The sequence below is a fragment of the Lissotriton helveticus genome, chromosome 3_1, assembly GCF_964261635.1.
Source record: "Lissotriton helveticus chromosome 3_1, aLisHel1.1, whole genome shotgun sequence".
In the NCBI taxonomy this organism is placed as follows: Eukaryota; Metazoa; Chordata; class Amphibia; order Caudata; family Salamandridae; genus Lissotriton; species Lissotriton helveticus.
In genome coordinates, this window is record NC_136061.1 from 718,439,142 (window position 1) to 718,461,041 (window position 21,900).

Consider the following 21,900-nt stretch of genomic DNA (forward strand, 5'->3'; position numbering starts at 1 on the left):
CAGGTGCAATACCAGAAGGAAGACTTAGATGATGAAGAGCAATTTTGCCAGTCAAAATGTGGCATTATGAATTCGAAGAATAGCACCTGTGTCCCCAGCCTAGACATGACGAAATGCACATCACTGCATCTCTAGTGCAAGATCTGCAAGCTATACGGCAGGATTACAAGAGGAGATTTCTGGATCCTCCACAGGACCAGTAAACATTTCCACCCAACTACACCAAGAAGTGTACCTCCACTAATAATGTCTAGGACAACACCTGCTTCCAATATCAAATCACCTCCAAGTGAGGACCACTCGTCTCAGAGGGTGAGAGAGGAGAGATCTCTGATCCTCAACAATCACAAGACAAATGGGATGATTACATGGTCTCTACTCCGTCCCAAGACATCACAAGACAAATGGGATGATTACATGGTCTCTACTCCATCCCCTCTGAAACTTCAACCTGCAGACTCTCCCATAGAGGACATTGGGAGGGGGTAAAGGGGGGGGGGCGGGGGTGGAGGGTTCAAAATCGAATGGACTGAGCTGCAGTACAATTTCATCTGCCAACTTCTGTCAAGCAGTCAGACTGTTTTCAAGCCAGAAAGTCTTTCCCCATTATAGATTATACAAATAATGAAACATCCGCCTCAACAAAATATCCCACTGATGATTCCCCTACTTACCTCATCAGTCATCTCTCGAGTGGCACATGGGCCACCCATCTCTGACCTGCCACACAAGAAGGGCAGGCGCTTGGACAATATAGGGAAGAGATTCTCCCTCATGTCTGCCATCCGGTCCGAGCAGCCAACTCTCAAGCTATCCTGGAGCACAATGACCACTAGATGTCAGCAGTCTGCTTGCTTTGTACGCACTTCCTCAGAAATTGACTGTGCTCTTGACTTTGCCTCCACAGGCTTTCGTCAAGACAAGGGTGGCTTTAGGCTACCTATTTTAGACCGGAGGTCCAGTCAAAAATACTGGACATGGCCTATGACGGCAAGACATTGGGATCCTTAAGACCTCTTGGCACCTCGAGAAGTTGCCCTTTCGATGAGCTAGAAGAGGTTTTTCCACCTTCAGGGGTGGCTACCAGTGACCTCAACAATATCAATCTTATTCCCAGTAAAGGCCTACTGCCAACCACCCTCTACAGTCTACCACAAGCAAGGTGCATGCCATAAGAACCCCCCCTGAGGGTCGCTCCACTGGCCGCAAACAGTGACCGGGACCAGGTACCCGCTACAACTGCTACCTCCACCTGTTTGGGCAGGAATATCTCCAACTACCCTTCCCAATGGAAAGAGATGACGTCGGAAAAATGGGTCTCTCTCCAGATGCTCAAGATTGTTGGAATTGGCTGGCAGCCCACGACATAACTTTAAAAGCCAAGTAGGTGTCAGGAGTGAACAACACTTTGGCGGACACTCTCAGCATAACCACAGACTGTTGTCACGAGAGGGAATTGGTTCAGCTGGTGTTGGACAGGTTTTTCTCATACTGGAGCAAACCAGCACTGGACCTTTTTATGACAAACTGGAACGCCAAATGCCAGTTTTACACCAGTCGATACCCACCCCCAGGAGTGTGGGGGGAATGCCCTTTCAATTAGATGGGTTGGGATTTTTGCATACCCTTGCCCCCTTTCCCTCTCATACGGAGGATCCTCACCAAGATGGAGAGCTGTTGACGCATTCTAATAGCTCCCAGTTGGCTCAGACAGTATTGGTTTGCGGAGCATCTGCTGTTCTCTGAGACCAATCCCATTCTGTCTGCCCAGGATCCACAACCACCTGATGAGGAGCAACAGACTGATCCTGATCCGGACTCAGCCACTCTCCAGTTACATGCATGACTCATGAATTCTGGAAAGTAAATCTCTCCCTACAGTACAGGGACATTCTGGCCAAAGCGAGGGCCGAATTAACAAACAGACACATACAGATTGAAATGGAAAAGGTTCTGCTTATGGTGCAAGCAATCAAATCTCCATCCCTTGAAAACGTCCCCATCAAATTCTGCCATATCTACTCTTTAGATTCAGATGGTCCTCTCAATCTCCCTCTCTGAGTAGGTTAGTCAAATAATTCATGAAGGGAATGTTCAGAGCTTTCCCTCTAGTAATGTGTCTTCCCCCAGAATGGCATCTCATTGTGGTTCTCTCACTGCTTATGATGGTACCATTTAATCCCATTCACAGGGCAGATCTCCGATTTCTCACCTGGAAGGCCGCTCTGTGGTTGGCTTTCACATCTACTAGAAGAGTCCGTGAAATTCAAGCTTTTACAATACAGGAATGCTTGTTGTGCTTCACTGACTGTGCTTCTGAGGACAAACCTAAAGTTCATCCCTTAGGTTCCATCATAATTCCATCTCCATTAACCTAATATATTGTGCACTTTCTATCCTAATCCGCAATCTTCAGTGGAAAGGTCTCTCCACACCTTGGACATTAAGTGCTGTATCAATTTTTCCGATTGTACCAAGCAATTCAGAAAATCTCATTAGCTGTTGGTCTCTTACGGACTACAGCAAAGGCGCACTCCACAGGGACAGTTTTCTACCTCGGATGCTCTTTGCAGGCGTCTAGCTGGAGAAGATATCCCCTGCTGCAACGTTGAAGAGCACCTACATGTTCAAGAAGCACTACTGCCTAGAATACACTCATAGAAGCGATGCAGCTGTAGCACAAGTGTATTTGTGTCATTTGTTCTAATAAGATGATCCTCTGTAAAGATAAGTGATATGGATATGTCTTTGCTAATGCAGATCACAACGTTGCATACTGCATTATTGTCTCTTTCAATATACATTATTTATTTTTAAATTATGCAGTCATTTTATAGATATGCAATTATTTTGTTTATGGTTGTGTTGAACTGTTACCCACCATCCTCCAGGGTACTTTTACTTGTATAGATATATATTTAACTACAATACTGCTTCCTCTTCTGATTCAAGCATTTGAAATTTTCAATTTCAACTCTCCCTCACTCCATCCACTGCTCATGACTTCACACATGGAGTTACCAGTTATATCAAACATTCTACCTTTCTGGTTGTCCCTTCTGTCATCATTTGTAATCTTAGAAGTGACAGGTATGGCACTACTACATTAAGTGTGTGGTGATTTTTCATTGACTTGTGAAAATATGATCACACTATTTAGGGAAATGGGACTTGAGGTCTTTACTAAGTCACTCATCTTACAGGTCAGTAGATGTGGCCACTGTTCAATTGGGGAATGCATTTCAATGGCAATACAACACTCCTTATAAATAACATAAATTAAAGTTTTTATTTTCCTTAATCTAACCAACAATATAGTCCAGTCAGTAATTTGGGGAAAAAAAGTGCTGGGGCTCTTGTCAGTAGGCAGCTTGCACCTGCCCATTGCTCCTTTTAGCACCGCCTAAAACTAAGTCTAACCATGAAACCCTACACGTGGGGAGAGGATGTGGCATAACTGCCACAGCTGTTGGTTTTGGAGCTGTCGAACCGTATTAGAGTCTCTGCATAGGCCCAACATCCAGTGACTCTTGGCAAATCACTTTATCTCTACATACCTACCAAAACTGAATTATGTCCTTAAAGTGCTCATGAAAAGCGCTTCAATAACTTTGGGTCTAGTTCGCGCTATTAGCGTTGGAGTTGACTATATAAAGTGCCAGTGCCGAGCACCGGAAACCACCAGCTGAAATTAAGCACTGACAAGTAACCAACTTATTATTTTCAATAAACATCATCCTGCTTGAGGGAAATACAGTTTCCTTTTTAAATGTACCAAATTAAATATGTAATGTAAATACATAACTAACAAGTTATGGTCATCAAAGCCATCTCATGGTTCTAGTGACATTTACACACTCTGCTACATGGTTTGTTACCAGAATTATATTGTTGGCCCATAATACAGTTATCAGTTCAGCAAAGTAAAAAGGCTGTATTTTAAACATACAGGTTCTTAAATCAGAGCATAGTTAACTTTACAAAAGGCTTTGTGATTAAATGCCCTTCATTCTAGCTTTAATTTCCGGTGACATGTTTAACTTCGGTTATGTTTATTTATTTTGAAAGTTTTATATAGCGCGAACAAGATCTTTGCAGATATCAGAGCGCTTTACAAAGCATGGATACCAACAGTAGAGTAGATAACAGTCCATTGGGCATAGCGTGGTTGCAGGTAATAAGTGGGGTGAGGTAGGTACATGGGGGAGCATAGTAAAACAGGTACATCAATAATGCTAATAGTACAAATAAGTGGGAGCAAAGACAATCAGGTAAGACAATAGTACAAGTAATAAAACAATCACAGGGATTGAGCGGATAGTACAGGTCGGTGCAGAGTCTTTAACAAATCCACAGTAATAGTTCAAGTGTATTTAGCCATGAGGATAGCCTTTACTTCTTTCTTAAAAAGTGTAGTGGAGGAGATGAGCCTGGTTTCAGGAGGGAGTGAGTTCCAAAGCCTGGGTGCCATTCCTGAGAAGGAGCGTTTATAAGTTTTTTCCTTCCTGAATCTTCGAGGTTTTAGCAAAAGATTATTTGTGCCTCTAGTGTTTCTAGAGCCGCCAGAAATTGTCAGCTTCTGGTTGAGGTATCCGGGTGAGCTCAAGTGTACAGCCTTGTGTGTCATGCAGGCGATTTTCAGATGTATTCTGGCTTCAAAAGGCAGCCAATTCAGGGATTTCAGGTCAGGGGAAATATGCGAGTGTTTTTTTGAACCAGTGATGAGTCTCGCTGCAGCGTTTAGAGAAGCTCTTAGGGGTGCAGTAGTAGTTAGGGGGAGACCGCAGAGGGCGGTGCTGCCGTATTCTATTCGCGGGATGACTAGTGCTTGTACTGCAGTTTGGAAGTCTTTGGCTGGGAGGAAGGGTTTAAGTTTCTTCAGGGTATTGATTTGGTAGTTCGCTCCCTTAGTTGCCTTGCTGATATGTTGCTGCATGTTGAGATTGGTGTCGAGTGTTATGCCTAAAGATTTTGCTGAGTCCACGGTGGTGGGTTGGACATTGAGTGCAGTTAGGTGTTTAAGCCAAATTTGAGTGGTAGCGATCTTCGCGGGAGGTGAGATCAGAAGGAACTCTGTTTTCAAAGCATTGAGTTTGAGATGATTATCGGCAAGCCAGGATTGGGTGCTTCTGATCGTTGAGTTCAGGAGCAAAATGTCTTTGGGGGATTGTAATTTGAGATATAGTTGGGTGTCATCGGCGTACATGTGAAAGTGTACATTGGATGCTTGTAGCAAGGTGGTGAGAGGTTCCATAACTAGGTTGAACAAAGTTGGGGATAGGGAGGATCCTTGGGGGACGCCTAGCGAAACAGGTATTGGCGAGGACATCAAGTTGTTGCTCTTGAATTTCTTCGACATGTTGTGTAGAAAGGAAGTGAACCATTTGAGAACAGTCCCAGATAGACCCATTCTTGTGTTTAATAGTTCGAGTAAATTATCATGTTTGACGGTGTCGAATGCTGAAGAGAGATCAAGAAGGATGAGGAGGCAGGTATCGTTTTGATCTAGGATTTGAAGGGCGTCGTCAATTATGTGAGTCATAGCAGTTTCTGTACTGTGTCCTGCTCGGAAGCCTGATCAGTTTGATCTCCTCAACCCTCATCAATGTGTTTAGTCAATTGTAGTTGTGCGCGTTTTTCCAACAGTTTGGCGAGAGTGGGAATATTGGTAATGGGACGATAATTGTTTAGATCAGAGGGGTCGGCTGTAGGTTTCTTTAGTAAGGTCGTGACTTGTCCTACTTTGAGGGAGTCAGGGATGGTTCCTTGTTGAAGTGAGCTGTTGATAATTTTAGTCCAGAGTGGAAGGAGCAGAGGTGTGAAGACTTTGACGGCGTTAGCAGGGAGGGGGTCCGTGAGGTGATTTGATGGTTTCAATGTGCTGAGCAGTTTGCCAATTTCTTCTTCAGTGTAGGTGCCAAAGGATGACCAAGTAGCATTGTTTTTTGGTTCAGTGTGTGCTATGCAGTGGGGTTTAGCGTAAAGGCTTGCATCAATGAGGAGATCGCTCTTTATGTTGTCAGTTTTTTTAATAAAGAAAGCGGCGAAGTCTTCACAGGAGGGTGCTTCGCGCATAGTGCTGAGTGGTTGGGGTTGTTCCTTGGATTGTGTTCTGATTAGCTCAAACAGTTTTCTCGGACGGTTTTTTGCTTGGTCGAGCTGGAGGCTAAAGAAGACTGATTTTGAGCGTTTTATTTTCCTGAAGTAGGCGTTTCTCTTATTCTTCAGGATTTTTAGGTGTAGTGCAGAGGGAGCTGATCTCCAGGTGCGCTCTGCCATTCGCATGGCTCGTCTATCCTCATTAAGACTCCCGTCGTACCATGGATTGGAGATTTTAGCGGGGATTCTTTTTAGCTGCATGGGTGCAGCCTCATTAATTATCGAGGTCATGGCGTTGAGATAGTGGTCAGTCAAGGATTGGACGTCCGTAACGCCGGTAGGAGGAAGTAGGAGGTTGCAGCTGCCAGGGGGTAGGGAGCCTGGGTTGAGTTTTTTCAGGTCTCTTTTCCAGATTTTAGGCTTGGAGGATTGGACTGGGTTGAGTTTGAGTTTTTCATTAATGAAGAATGTGACAATATGATGATCTGACCAGTCACAGGGTTGGATAGACTCGAGTTGGATAGAGTCCTCTTTGGAGATAAGGTCGAGGATAGAGCCTTTCTCGTGGGTCGGGCTGTTGCATATTTGAGTGAGGTCAAGGGCGTTGAGGAAGTTTTTAAGACTATTTACCACCGCGTCATTGTAATCATTCCAGTGGAGATTGAAGTCACCAAGGTATATTTGGGTGAGCTGTCGTCCGGAATTGGTTGAGATCATATCCATGATTTGCTGGGCGAAGGTGAGATTGTCCCCAGGTGGGTGGTAAATGCCGTGAAGAGAGCATATCGGTTTGCCCTCACTGATAATATCGAGGCAGATGTATTCAAAGGAAGTTGGGGAGGGTAAGGAAGGGGAGGTGACTTTCAGAACAGAGAGGTTGTTCCTGTATATGCATGCAATTCCACTACCTATTTTGCCAGACCTGTCAAGTCTAATGATGTGGTAGTTGGGGGGGGGGGGGGGAACCAGAATGTCCATTATAGGTATAGAGGACTCTTTTAGCCAGGTTTCAGTCATGATGATTAGGTCAAGGTCCAATGTCAAGATGAGATCAGCGATGGCGGAGGAGTGTCTAGAGGCCGATCTGCAGTTGAGGAGAGTGCATTTGAGACGGGGTGTGTCGAGGGAGGTAGAGGGTTCTAGAGAGAGGGGGACTTTTCTAAGGTTATTAGGGATTGAGATTCTGTTTAGTGTGGGGGGTCTGCGGGGGTTTGAGTGTATCGTGGGAATGAAGAGGTGTGTGGTGGATGTGTGGATTAGGGGAGCTGGGTCGTAGGAGCGGAGGAGGGTGAGTATGTCTAGGTCCGAGAGAGGGTTGCATGGGCGACGGGGGCGAGTGTTGCGATTGTAGACAGGGATCTTGGTCCAGTGTGGGGGGTGTAGAGTGGGAGAGTGCGAGAGAGGGTTGCATGGGCGACGGGGGCGAGTGTTGCGATTGTAGATAGGGATCTTGGTCCAGTGTGGGGGGTGTAGAGTGGGAGCGTCATCCGGAAGGGTGGCGAACATGCTGGGAGGGAGGGTTGTGGTGAGTGAGGAGTGTCTGGGGTGTGTGCAGAGTAGTTCTTTGACGGTGTGAATGTCTTCTTTGAGCTGGAGGAGGGTGGCCATAATCTTGTCCAGGGTGGGATGGGTGTTGGTGTTGGGGATGGTGGGTGTGGATGAAGTAGAGCGGAGGTTGGTAGTGTGGGTGAGGGCATTGGTGGTAGGCAGAGAGGGCCGGGTGGAGGTTGAGTTTATTTTAGTGGTGATGGGGGAGCAGGTAAGGTAATGGGGGCTGAGAGTGGGGGGGAGATGGGATTGGAGATGTTCCGGTTGTGGGGAGGGGGAGTTAAATTAATAGATGTGGTGTCCTCTGCGTGATTAGTTAGAAGGTGGTATTGGGGACTGAGAATGGGGGGGGATAAAGGGTGTGATTTGTCGTTGTGCGTGTCGTTCTGGTGTTGAACTAGGGGACTGAGAGTGGGGGGGATAAAGGGTGGGATTTGTCGTGCGTGTCGTTCTGGTGTTGAACTAGGTTAGGCGGGTTGTGGGAGGGGGCTGTGTTGCAGGGGGTGAAAGGAATGAAAGGAATGGGAGTGGTATGAGTGGGGGTCCGAGGGTTGGTAGGGGGGGTGGGGGGTCGTCTGGTGTATGAGGGGGAGAGATCTGTGTCTGTGATTGCGGAGTGTGGGGTGGTTACAGCAGGTGGGTGATTGACTGGGGTGCTGGGGGTAGAGGTGAGGTGCGTGTCGTTCTTGTGCTGAGCTAGGTTAGAAGGGTTGTGGGTGGGGGCTGTGAAGACGGGGGTGATAGTACTGGAGGTGATATGAGTGGATGTCCGAGGATTGGAGAGGTGCTCTTTGAAAGTGGGGAACAGGTTGTCTAGAAGTTCCAGGTTCCTGTCTGTGTAAAGTATTGGACAGTAGTAATTTGAAATCTGCAGCTGGAGCTATACATGTAGCAGGTAAACTTGAATTGGAAACTAAAATTTACTCTCACGTTACACACGCATGTATTCCCACATGCCCTCCTTTACCTTAAAATGATGGTGTTACTATATAAAGTTACCAGTTGAATTTGTTGGTAATGTGGGCAGTTTACAGACATTTTGACCATTACTTTTCGTTTTTTTATAAACAGGTGAATATGGTGTTGGATTTAGATGGAAGTGACTCGATGGCAGAGAAGGCTGATAGAAGAGAATTTGTTAATCTGTTGAGGAAAATGTTATTGATTGATGCTGAACTAAGAATCACTCCAGCTGAAACATTGAATCACCCATTTGTTACCATGAAGCACCTTTTAGATTTCCCTCAGAGCAACCAGTAAGTTTGTGGATTTTCTTTAAATCTGAGCTTCATTTATTGCTTCAGACCTTTGACTCGGATGGAGCAATGATTCATCCTATTCTTTCCTGATGTATTCTTTATAGTTGCATTTTGGGAAAGATAAATATTGTGATGCTTTTTTATTTGTAAAAACGTAAGTGTACTTGTGAATCACACTAGGAATCATGCTACTTTGGTCACATGGCTCCCAATGGAATAGATCTGGAAAATCATTTAGGCCCAGGATTAGGCAATTCAAATCACTGATTAAGATTTTTCAACAACATAAAACTTTGCAACCTGTTTATATATCAGGCTTTATCTTGAAGTAAAACAGAATTCCAGAGTTGTCATAAGAGCCCGAAGCAAAGTCTGCCTAAGAAAGATCAACTCAGTGAAGAAAAACATGCTTCTCCATTGTTGGATCTTTCATAGATTCAGATGCTAGAGTCCTTCCGTGTGACATGCTCTTAGTGCAATGAAATATAAGCTTAGCTAAGATCTTTTTTGCTGTACCTGTTGTGCCTCTGGAGCTTGGTACAGTGGCAAGCAGGAAGGCGTTTTGCACAAGGAAATGGCTCTATCATAGTAGAAAGCCTGTTCAGTTCATGTAACTTGTCTTTGAAAAAAAGGCTGACTGTGGACAGTACACTTGTCAATTGCTTTAAATGTCTTTGCCACAGCACAAACCCAATGTGCAGGAAGTGTCATGTAGTTTAAATGATCATAAAGATCAAATATAGAAGGTTGCAGAAGAAACAATTGAATAACCAAGTCTCTTCTAATGGGGAATCCTCTCAGGGCACATCTTTAGAAGATGAACAGTCACTGAAACCTTACCTAAAGGAGAATTGACTGGAGAATTGACTGGCTTGCAGGACAAGGTCTGAAGAGAATCTAACATCTACTTCGGAGAAACCTCCCTATAAGGCCCCCAAAAATCTGATGGGCTGCTAAATAGCGTCATCAAGCGCATGAAATGAGATACTTCACAACCAAGCAGCTCCTTCAAGCCCATTTGATTTCAAGACTCCATCCGTGCTCTGTCGTTGATGCCTTGTTGGCATGTGCTACATCATCTGCAGCTGAACATCTGCTGTTGAGGATCACACCTTTGTTAATGGCATCAGCACTGTCAACGGTACCAAAAGGAAGTACTGTATCCTTATGTCTGGCAACTGGCAAGTGTACCTTGGCTCTTGAAAGTGTGTCCTCCTGCAGAATACCTCCGTAACATACTATGAAGATCACGGAGACTGAAGCTTAGTCTCTGGAGGATGGGCCATTTGTGGTGGCCCCTTTGTCCTATTCTGTTAAAAGTTAAATGCCAGTAGGATGAGGAAAATGACAATATGGACATGACTGACTGGAAGAGGATAGGTGCAGATTTTATGAGGAGGAAGAGAAATCCCTATGGGGCTTATAGTTTTAGTGTATATGCTAGAGTCCCTGTAGACCTCAATTACTTACATTGCTTTTGTAAGACTACTGCAATAGGTCCCCTTAAAAACTGACACCAACTGGGGGTATGATTCAAGGAGGACCAGCCTTGCTACCTTCCTTTGCCTCCACCTCCATCAAAACGAATAGCACTTGAGCTTTTTGTAACCAGAGACCAATTTACTGCATTAGAGCGAAGAGGCAGAGCAACTTATTGAATGGACATGGGCTGCAGCAGACGAGGACCACTACTATGTAGCCCTGGCACCGAATTTGCCAACCTGTTTGTCCACCCTGCCACATGCTTACTCCTTACCACGTCCCCCTCTCCTCACCTGATGCTTCTTGGTAGGGATGTATGTAAAAGGGTGACACCACCAATCAGAATATAAGATCCTTAAGTATTGCCCGGCGGTGTCGCCTCTTGAACCCACAAGGTATTTAACTAATGAAGAGGCAGGCGCTGGAGACTGGAAGGCAGGAAACAGGGTTTTATTCTCTCCGGAGGAGAACACAGCAAAACAGACAGCAGGTATCGTTCTGGGGTGCTCTAACTTATTTCTGAGGCCTGGCCCCTTATATACAGGGTTTTGCGGTTTTATTACAGTTTACAAACTCATGGCAATGCTTTGATGCACGGAAAGACATTCCCGGAATCCCCCCTCCGGGCCCGTTCCCACACACATTTACAGTAGAAGTCCCCACCCTGGTCACAACAGGTGATGATTATTGCGCAGCTGGATATTCCGCCAATTCATGGAATGCGTGGTTCGATCGGATCTCATGGGGTGGGGGCTTTGGTCAACTCGGGGGTCCTTTGATGAGGGAAGCTTTCTATTGTACGGGGAGGGGCAAGGAATAGTATCGGCAGAGCTGGGTGTCGGCCTGGGAACGAGGAAGACAAACGGGCACACGGGGAAAAAGGGGTTTGCATCAAAGGGCCGGGGACCATGAAAGGGGAAGAAGGGAGGTGTTGCGCTGGGAACAGGATGAGGTTCTGAGGCAGAGCCGCGCTGAAGAGGGGTTTATGATTCAAGGCAGGTGCGAGCAGGGGGGGGGGGGGCTGGTCAGCGTGCAGGCTTGGTGAGGGCGAAGGGCTATGTCGGGGGCCAGTGGCATGCAAAAAGGGTTGTTCTGATCAAGGCATTTTAAAATGGCGGGCACGCACGACAAAAGTGTGGCATCAGGGGAAAAGGCAAGATGGCGCAGATAATGTTCACCAAACCGTACTAATTTTCCACATGTATTGTGACCTTTTGACCTATCTATATATATTGATCACTGAAACATACTGTGTCCTCCACAACTTCAAGAAGCCACCTAAAGAAATCCCGCAAATAGATTATATTTGTAAGGAAGGGATCATAATAATGCAGAAACTGGCCTCCATTGCAGCGAATGTTCCTGTGCTTGACAAAATCACATGGCTAGCAGCAGCACACAGCCTACATTACTGGACATCCATAATACATTCTGCAAGACACTGCTTCATGAACCTTTCCTGTCCTTGTTTGGCTCCACCAGAATGTGAAGGCCACAAGAGGAACACTTTTAAGAGAGATTTTCCACACCAGCATTGTCGCGCATCATAGATGAAAAGTCTACAGCCATATTCGGCCGTAGTGATCACCAGATGTGGGCAGACATGGCCCTGTGCCATCATCTTGTTCTGGTCCAGAAGAAAAGGATTAAGCTTTTCACATTTTCTTGCAAGGTGAAATGATCCTCACAGCCATGTTAGTTGGTGCTTAGACTTGCACAGCCCTAGCTGTTGGCAGGTGCTGTGGCTCTTACAGCAACAAGGATGGCTACGCCTCGCTTCACTCGGCAACAAAAAGCAGCATTGATTTTGGACAATCTTGTCGCTGCAAACCTCTTTTTGGAAGGCATGTAGATGAAGCTTACAGTAGATTGTCGGACACCAATCCAGCTTTCTCTTTAAGGGTGCTGTAATATCGACAGGTGTTCTTTTGTCTAACATGGGGCTAAGGGATGTTCTTCTATAGAGTCTGTTGCCAGCTGCAGCTTTTTCACATCTATAAACCCACCAAACACCATACTATGGGAAGCCATACTATCGTTCTTCTCTATCTAGGTGTCTTTCCCCTTGTACTCCAGACAAGAGGCCAGGAAAAAGACTGCCTACCATAGCAAACAAGGCTCCCCAAGGTGTCGGTGACTTTGTGCCAACCCCAGTTCCCTCATCTCTAGCCCTTTTCCTTGAGGCTCATTAGGTGGCAGGATGTATGCCTTTTTACGTGTTCTCTTAAAATAATTTATATACATTTTCATTAATCACACCACATCCACCTAACCTACAGTTAACCTCAACTTCTTCTTCAGGGTCCAAACCACAGCAAAGGCCTCCTCTCAATGGCACTCCAACGCTGCTCTCTGGGAAGTAGCCTCATGCTTGGCCTTCATCATTGGTCTCGGATAGGACCGCTCCTATCCCTAGCTCAGAGGCATCAGTCACCACTAAGAACTGCTTGGCATAATCTGGTGCTTTTAGAATTGATGCTGACCACATTGCTTCTTTTAGGGTGTCAAAAGCCGTTTGGCAACCAGCAGTCCAGTTGATTTTCTTGGGCATCTTCTTGGAGTTGAGTTCTGTGAGGGGAGTCACAATGGACCCATATCCCTTCACAAACCTCCTGCAATACCCAGTCAAGCCAAGGAATACCCTGACTTTGGTCTGGGTTGTTGGAGCTGCACTGTCCAGGATGGCCTGGAGCTTGGGCTGTAAGGGCTGTACCTGGCCTCCACCTACAAGGTGGCCCAAGTACACCACAGTGCCCTGCCCTATCTGGCATTTGGATGCCTTGATAGTTAGGCCTGCAGATTGCAGGGCTTGTAAAACCTTCCCGAGGTGGATCAGGTGATCCTACCAGGTGGAGCTATAGACAGCAATATCAAGATAAACTGCACTAAAGGATTCCAACCCAGTCATGACTTGATTCACCAACCTCTGGAAGGTTGCAGAGGCCTTCTTTAACCCAAAAGGCATTACAGTAAACTGATAGTGCCTATCAGGTGTGGAGCATGCTGTTTTCTCTTTTGCTCCTGGGGCCATGCCAATCTGACAGTACCCTGCAGTTAAGTCAAAGGTATTGAGAAATGTGGCTGCCCCCCAATTTGTCTATCAGTTCATCTGCTCTTGGAATAGGGTGAGCATCTGTCTTGGTGACAGAGTTGAGCCCCCTATAGTCCACACAAAAACTCATTTCTCTCTTTCCACCCTGTGGATGTGGTTTAGGGACTAGAACCACTGGGCTAGCCCAGGGGCTCTCAGAGGGTTCAATAACCCCTAACTCCAGCATCTTGCTGACTTCAGCTTTGATGCTTTCCTTGAATTGGTCTGACTGGGGATAGATCCTGTTTTTGACAGGTGAACTGTCACCATTGTTCACATCCTAGGTACACCAGTTTGTCAGAACAGGGGTTCAGGGAAAAGAGACTAGCATACTGTTGCAAGACTTGCTTGCAGTTAGTCTGCTGTTTGGCAGAGAGGGTGTCTGAAAAGACAACTCCATCTACTGACCCATCTTTTGGGCTGTAGAAGAGTAGAGCAGGGAGAGGTTCACTCTCTGCTTCCTGGTCCTCATCAGTCACCATCACCATAAGCATGGTGATGTCAGCCCAGTCATTGTAGAGCTCAGGCGGATCACATGGTTAACCCTTTTGGATGTCCTGCTTGTACCCAGGCCAACTAAGTAAGTGACCCCACTTTTCTTTTCTAGGATAGGGTAAGGGCCACTAAATCTGTCTTGGAGAGCCCTTGGTGCCACTGGCTCCTAAACCCACACCTGTTGCCCAGGTTGAAATTCAACCAGTGCAGCTTTTTGGTCATACCAGTGCTTCTGAAGCTCCTGGCTGGCCTCAAGATTGTTAGATGGCTTTTCCATGTACTCAGCCATCTGGACCTTAGGCCAAGCACATAGTCCACAATGTCTTGCTTGGGTTCTTGGCGAGGCCTCTCCCAACCCTCTTTTCAGAAGACAAAGTGGTCCCCTCACTGGATGACCAAACAGAAGTTCAAAGGGGGAAATCCCTACTCCCTTCTGTGGCACTTCCCTGTAAGCAAAAAGCAGGCATGGCAACAGGACATCCCATCTCCTCTTGAGCTTTTCGGGGATTCCCATGATCATTTCAACAAGAGCATTGGTTTGTGGATGATATGGGGTAGTAAACTTGTACTGCACTCCACACTCCTTCCACATGTGCTTCAGGTAAGCAGACATGGAGTTGGAACCTCAGTCTGAAACCACCTCCTTCGGAAACCCTACCCTGGTGAATACACCCAGAAGGGCCTTGGCTTCTGCCGGTGCTGTAGTAGTCCTAAGTGGAATTGCTTCAGGGTACCTAGTAGCATGATCCACTACTACTAGAATTAATTTGTTCCCTGAGGCTGTGGGAGGTTCAAGTGAACCCACAATGTCCACACCTACCCGTTCAAAGGGAACCCCCACCACTGGCAGTGGTATCAGAGGGGCTTTGGGTGGCCACCTGTCTTGCCACTGGCCTGACCGGTAACACAGGAGCTAACAAACTCCTTCACCTTTTGGTGCATCTGGGGCCAGTGGAAGTGACTAACTAGCCTTTCCCAAGTTTTTGTTTGCCCCAGATGTCCAGCTAGGGGGATGTCATGAGCCAAAGTTAGGAGGAACTCCCTGTATTTCTGTGGCACTACCACTCTCCTGGTGGCTCCAGGTGTGGGGCTTCTTGCCTCAGCATACAGTAATCCCTCTTCCCAATAAGCTCTGTGGGTACCACTGACAACTCCCTGTGCTTCTGGAACAGCTTGCTGCCTCAGGCTTTCAAGAGAGCCTGGCACAGCTCTTCCCTAGTGGGTCCCCCTGGGCCCAAGAGTTCTACCTGGTAAGGCTCAAACTCCATGGGCTCAGTTCCCTCTAGGGGTTCAAAGTCCTCTCTCTGAGGAGAGGGGTCCTGGGGGGCTGGCTGTACAGAAGCTGGTTCCCCAGACTTCTTACCTTTTCTCTTGGTGGGTTGGCCCATACTTTCAGGCTCCAAACCTACTGAGGTTTCTAGGTCATTGCCAAGCAGGCAGTCAGCTGGTAATTTCTGAGAGACCACTACCTGATTCAGGCAAGTAACCCCCCTCCCCCGCCTAATGTCACCATAGCCATTGGATGATTAGTGGTAACACTGTCAGCACTGGTGACTGGTTACGTTTTCCCAATCAAGTATTGCTCAGGGGAAACCACTGTATTTCTCACCATAGTGACACTGGGCCCTGTATTCCTCAGAGCTTCTATCCTAGTCCCATTTACCCAAGGGTATTGCAAATACTTCTTTAAGTTGGGTGGCCAGCACAGCTACAGTGGCAAACTCAACTTCTCCCATTGAAACTAGACTGGCTTCAGTGTGCATCCAGATTTGCTCAGGGCACTCTTCTGATCCCATCTGTAGACTTCCTGCCCCAGACGTAGCTGTAGTGGGTGCCTTAGGGGCCTTGTGGGGGCAAGATTTATCTACAGTTAAATGTCCCAAGTTTTTACAGTTGTTAGATTAGGCCTTTAAGAGATCAAAGTACTTCCCCCTGTAGGGCTGATGTACATAGGGAGTAGTTTGGGATCCACCCACCTGTACAGGTTTTTGGGACCCTTTGGAAGACTCAGCCTTTTTATCTAGGGGATTCTCACCACCTTTCCCCTGGGGAGGTTTTGTAACTACCTTCTTCTGGTCACACCCAGTAGTTGTCCTTGTCACCCTTGTCTTGACCCAATAGTCTGCCTTCCAATTCTTGGGGAGAAATTAGACCTAGGTCTACCAAATAATGATGCAGATTTTCATTTGTGCAATTAATATATGTTCCTTCATAAACAAATTGTAAAGTCCAGTAAAATCATGCACACTATGTCGATCTAACCAACCATCGAGTGTCTTTACTGAGTAGTCCACGAAGTCAATCCAGGACTCTGTCTGGGTTTTGTGAGCCCCCCTTAATCTAATTCTGTACTTGTCAGTGGTGATTCCAAATCCCTCAGAGTGCTCTTCATGAGATCATAGGACCCCGCATCTGGCCCAGAGAGGGTCAGAAGCTTGTCTCTGCAGTTACCAGAGTACAGTTCCCACAAGGAGTGCCCCCCAGAGAGGTTTCTTTACTCTTATTTCACAAGCCCTCTCAAAGGCTGTGTACCACTTGGTGATGTCTTCACCTTCTTCAAATTTAGGGACAATCCCTTTGGGGATTTTAGGATCAGAAGTTTCCTCCCTATCCTTATCTTTAGTATTGCTGCCACCATTAATGGGTGCAAACCCCATCTCTTTCCTTTCTTTTTCTAGAGCCAGGAGTCTGGACTCTAGGTCTAATCCTTTGGCCAGCTTTGCTAAAAAGCTGTCCTCCTCATTGGGGCTATTCCCAATGTTTTCCCTGGGACCTGGTCCACCTGTGTGAGGCCTAGGATTCCAGAGATTGATTCTTGGAGTAAAGGGTATGTGGGATGATTGGAGGGGGGGGGGGGGTAATTATCCTCCTCCTCTATCACCCCTTCTGACTGGTCATCACCATGTTCAGAGGGTTGGCCTTTAGCATCATCAGCCAGGCGCTCCTCGAGCCCTTGTTTTGTTAGATGCCAGCCCATTGTTATTTTTTTAAGTTTGCATAAGGACCCCAATTCCTTGAAAGACAAGTGTAAGTAAGGTGTGAGGTCGAGCTCCTCAACCAGGTCCATGCTATTATGTTCACTAATAGCTGGTGTCTGTTGAGACATTCTAACCGAACAGTTTTAACCCTCTACCCTTGACTACAGTGACTTTTATTTCTTTAAAATTCTATTGGGACTTAAGCAAGGCCCTGACAAGACTTTTAGTATTTTAGAGTGGTAGCTTGGTCGAGCAGTAAGGCAGTATCAGAGGACAGTGTAAAGCATTTGTTGTACACACTGTCAGCAAATGGTCTCACACACTCAAGAACTGAACTCTAGGCCAATTGTTTTGTATCAAAATATAGAGTTTTATTTTAGAACCAACAAGGTATCAAAAGATGCTTTCTCAGAATGAGTTACTTTAGTTAAATACTTTTCAAATAGGCAATAGACTTTTTGATTACAATAGTTAGTTGTTGCAATAGGCAACACAATTTCAAACACAATGCAACATTGAGCTCAATGGGAATTTGTCGATAAATGCAATTAGTTACTTTATAGATTACTTTTTTAACCACAGGACTGTATCCTAGATTCAGTCCTGGGACATCTCCTGTAAACAGTTAAGTGAAAGCGTTTTGGTTACAGTAGTGATTTTTATGGAATATTATTGTATTTTAAAAGTGGACACTTAAAAACTTTTTCACATTGAATCACCAATGTTATCCATTGGGAGGAAATTCACTTAGCAGGTAAGAAAAGTTATTGTTACTTTTTCTTACTCCGTGTTGGATCCTGGATCTAGCACTGGTGTATCTCCTGTAAACAATTGAAAGAATGTGTTTAAGTCATACTGGCGATTTTTAAGGAATATTTGTAGTTTTTGAAAATCGACACTTAGAAACTTTTCTGGTGAAAACCAGACAATGGATTCCTATGGAAGGAAATTCAAGTTACTGGTAAGTACGGTTAAAATTACTTTTCAGAGTCAGTACTGGGCTAAATGATGCAGCACTGGATTCTCTCCTGATAACAGGGTGAGTAAATCTGAATTAGTTCAGCTGATTTTAGATGAATATTTTAAAGTTTCAAAACTCCACACTTAGAAGAATTTCCAATTGAAACCAGTCAATGTTACCCTATGGAAGAAAAGTGAGTTATCGGCTCCCCGAGCCCTTGTTTTGTTGGATGCAGGCCCATTGTTATTGTTTTAAGTTTGCATTAGGACCCCAATTCCTCCTCTATCACCCCTTCCCCTTCTTACTGGTCATCACCATGTTCAGAGGGTTGGCCTTTAGCATAATCAGCCAGGAGCTCCTCGAGCCCTTGTTTTGTTAGATGCCGGACTATTGTTATTTTTTTAAGTTTGCATAAGGACCCCAATTCCTTGAAAGACAAGTGTAAGTAAGGTGTGAGGTCGAGCTCCTCAACCAGGTCCATGGTATTATGTTCACTAATAGCTGGTGTCTGTTGAGACATTCTAACCGAACAGTTTTAACCCTCTACCCTTGACTACAGTGACTTTTATTTCTTTAAAATTCTATTGGGACTTAAGCAAGGCCCTGACGAGACTTTTAGTATTTTAGAGTGGTAGCTTGGTCGAGCAGTAAGGCAGTATCAGAGGACAGTGTAAAGCATTTGTTGTACACACCCAGTCAGCAAATGGTCTCACACACTCAAGAACTGAACTCTAGGCCAATTGTTTTGTATCAAAATATATAGTTTTATTTTAGAACCAACAAGGTATCAAAAGATACTTTCTCAGGATGAGTTACTTTAGTTAAATACTTTTCAAATAGGCAATAGACTTTTTGATTACAATAGTTAGTTGTTGCAATAGGCAACACAATTTCAAACACAATGCAACATTGAGCTCAATGGGAATTTGTCGATAAATGCAATTAGTTACTTTATAGATTACTTTTCTAACCACAGGACTGTATCCTAGATTCAGTCCTGGGACATCGCCTGTAAACAGTTAAGTGAAAGCGTTTTGGTTACAGTAGTGTTTTTTAAAGAATATTATTGTATTTTAAAAGTGACACTTAGAAACTTTTTCACATTGAATCACCAATGTTATCCATTGGGAGGAAATTCACTTAGCAGGTAAGAAAAGTTATTGTTACTTTTTCTTACTCCGTGTTGGATCCTGGATCTAGCACTGGTGTATCTCCTGTAAACAATTGAAAGAATGTGTTTTGCAGCGTGAATCTTTCTGGATTCACTATGCTGTGCATTATTCCGCGGTCTTGTGGTTGGGTCCGGATTCGTAGTCTTTTCTTTGTTTTTTTTTTTTTTTTTCTCTTTGCCCAGGTGGGCGTCGGCGTCACACCCCCTTTGGGTGTATTTCCGGTGACGTCGGCATGCTTCCTGCGGAAGCTCCCACTCTTGGGCGCCATCTTCAGATTCTTTTTTTCCGCGGTCGGGTCTGGATCGTTCCCGTTTGGGCTCCAGACATTTTTGGAGAAAGAAGAAAGAAAATACAGAAAAGACGAGGAGAAGTCATCTGAAGACTCCAGGGGACTTCACCGACGAAAGACAAGCAAAGATAAGGCGTTTTCCATCCAGATCTTCGACGACCGTCGACGAACACGCGACCAGAGAGGCCCTGGACGCTCGAGGATGGACAACACGCCGTTCAAGTTCTGCCGTAACTGCCACCACAAGTACGCGCAGAAGGACCAGCACCCGGTATGCAACCTTTGCCTACCGGTGGACCACGAAAGCGGAGACTGCAACGCCTGTTCCGCCTTCACCCCGAAGACCCTTCGTGTGAGAGAGAGGCAGAGGGTAGCACACGCCGCCCTGCAGGGGAAGGCCCCGACCCCGTCGCTCTACGAGCTGGGGATGTCCTCCGAGGAAGAAGACAACGCTGCCGCCGAAGACGACAGCTACACGGTCGTAGAGACCGATTACACGAAGACTTCTGACAAGGTAGGAGACTCTTCGGCCCCCAAGAACCCGAGAGACTCTGAGTCTCGAAAAATCGAGGGCAAGACCCCGAAAGCGCCGACGCCAAAAAAGGCGGCGTCCGCGACTACTCCCAGGCCCAGCGGATCCTCAGAGAAGGAGTCCCCGGCGCCGAGAGCTGCTGATCAGCAGAAGACGTCGAAAATCGTCCCCGAAAAGGATCGATCGACGAGGGAGAAAGACCCGAAACTGTCGACGACGACCAGAGACCCGATATCCGGTTCGACGTCGAAAACTTCGACTCCGAGAGGCACGGCGACGAGCCATCCGTCGAAGAGAGCGGCGGAACCATCCGACGCGGAACACGCGGCCGAGATGGAAAAGAAAAGAAGGCGCCTCGAGGCAGAAATGGAGAACTTCATGCAGCGGAAAAAAGATTTCGACGCAAGGATGAAGGCCTTCACGATCCCTCACAAGACCAAGCCACCAGTGCTGGAGGCGGTCGAGGAGGAAGAAGAAGAGGTCGCCGAAGTCACCGAGCAAGACCAGGACGTCGAGGTGTTCGACGACCAGGAGGAGTACGAGAATCCCCACGAGAGCTACAGCTATGGGGAGGAAGATGAGGGCAGGACAGACACAGAGTCGGCGCCCTATGACCTTCAGGAGGTAGATTACATCGATGTCGACACCGACAGCCCGGAGGAGGTGGTCGACACCTACCCCTCGAGGCCCTCGCCGCCGGACGACATCGGGGCCTACAACGCGGTGATACAATCTGCCGCAGCAGCTTTCAAGCTCAAGCTCGACGAAGAGAAGCAGAAAGCAGACTTCCTTCTGGAAACATTGCTCCCAACACAAACGAGGAGCCAGTTCCTCCCGATGCTCGAGAGCGTCTTGGCTCAGGGGAAGGAAGCTTTCAGGGAGCCCGCAACATGCAAGGCAGTAACTCCCAGAACTGAGAAGAAGTACAAGCATGCCGCAAAGGACCCGGCCTACATTCAGGGCACGGTCTCCGCAGACTCCATTATCACGGCCACAGCAAGGAGGAGGGCTAACGTACCCACTACCTCGGGCCCGCCACCGGATAAAGAGAGCAAAAGGATGGATCTGGTGGGCAGAAGGATCGAACGGAATGCCGCGACCCACTGGCGCATGGCTAATTCCAACGCCCTGGTAAACAGACACATGTACCAAATCATGGAGGGACTGGGGCAGTTGGTGAAGGACTTGCCCCAGGATGCCAAGCAGAAAGCCGAAAAGCTAATTGAAGAGGGGAAGAATGCTGCAAATTCTTGCCTTAAGACGGCCCTGGATGGGGCAGACACCGCCAGCAGGCTCATGATGATGGGCGTCACGGAAAGGAGACACGCCTGGCTCAGGATATCCGGTTTCAAACCGGAGGTGCAACACAGCATCCTGAACACACCATTCAACGGCAGTACGCTTTTCGGACAAACAGTTGATGAGCAACTCAGCCAACTTAAGAAGGATAACGAAACAGCAAGATCCATGGGAGCATTGCAGTTCAGAGGGAACAAGAGGGGCACCCCGTCACGGAGGCCCGGCGGAAGAGGCGGAAACCAGCCAGGTACATCACACCAGGCTTTCCAGCAAACGCACCAGGCAGACTCGCAGGGTCAGCAGGGCCATCAGAAACAGCCCTGGCAGTACCAACAAAGAGGCCAGTCCTTTCGAGGGAGAAATGGACGGGGACAAAATAGAAGAGGGGGCCAGCAGCCCACCTCCAAGTGACTTCAAAAAAATCCGTGTGCCCACCCACAAAAAAGATCCCAGGGGGCAGCACGTACAGATGGGTCAAGACAAACTAGACACCTACGACCACAGGACACCAGTGGGAGGAAGATTAAGATTCCACCTCCAGGAGTGGAGAGGAATCACATCAGACAAATGGATCCTCAACATTATCCAATTCGGATACTGCATAGAGTTGGAGGCGAGGCCAACAAACAGAAAACCAAGAAGAAAGCCGCTAGCAAGCAAGCAGCTGCAGTGCCTTCAGGAAGAAGCAAAAGAAC

General features: G+C 46.7%; 1 protein-coding gene across 5 annotated transcripts in view; it reads left to right on the top strand.

The window, feature by feature from the left end:
• HIPK3 (homeodomain interacting protein kinase 3) overlaps window positions 1-21,900 on the top strand; it is a 580,167-nt gene that overhangs the window by 320,623 nt on the left and 237,644 nt on the right. For all 5 annotated transcript variants that reach the window (XM_078680871.1, XM_078680870.1, XM_078680873.1 and 2 more), the window contains one exon: window positions 8,719-8,903. In XM_078680871.1, the coding sequence (XP_078536997.1) occupies window positions 8,719-8,903 (185 nt within the window). The remainder of the gene's footprint in view (window positions 1-8,718; window positions 8,904-21,900) is intronic.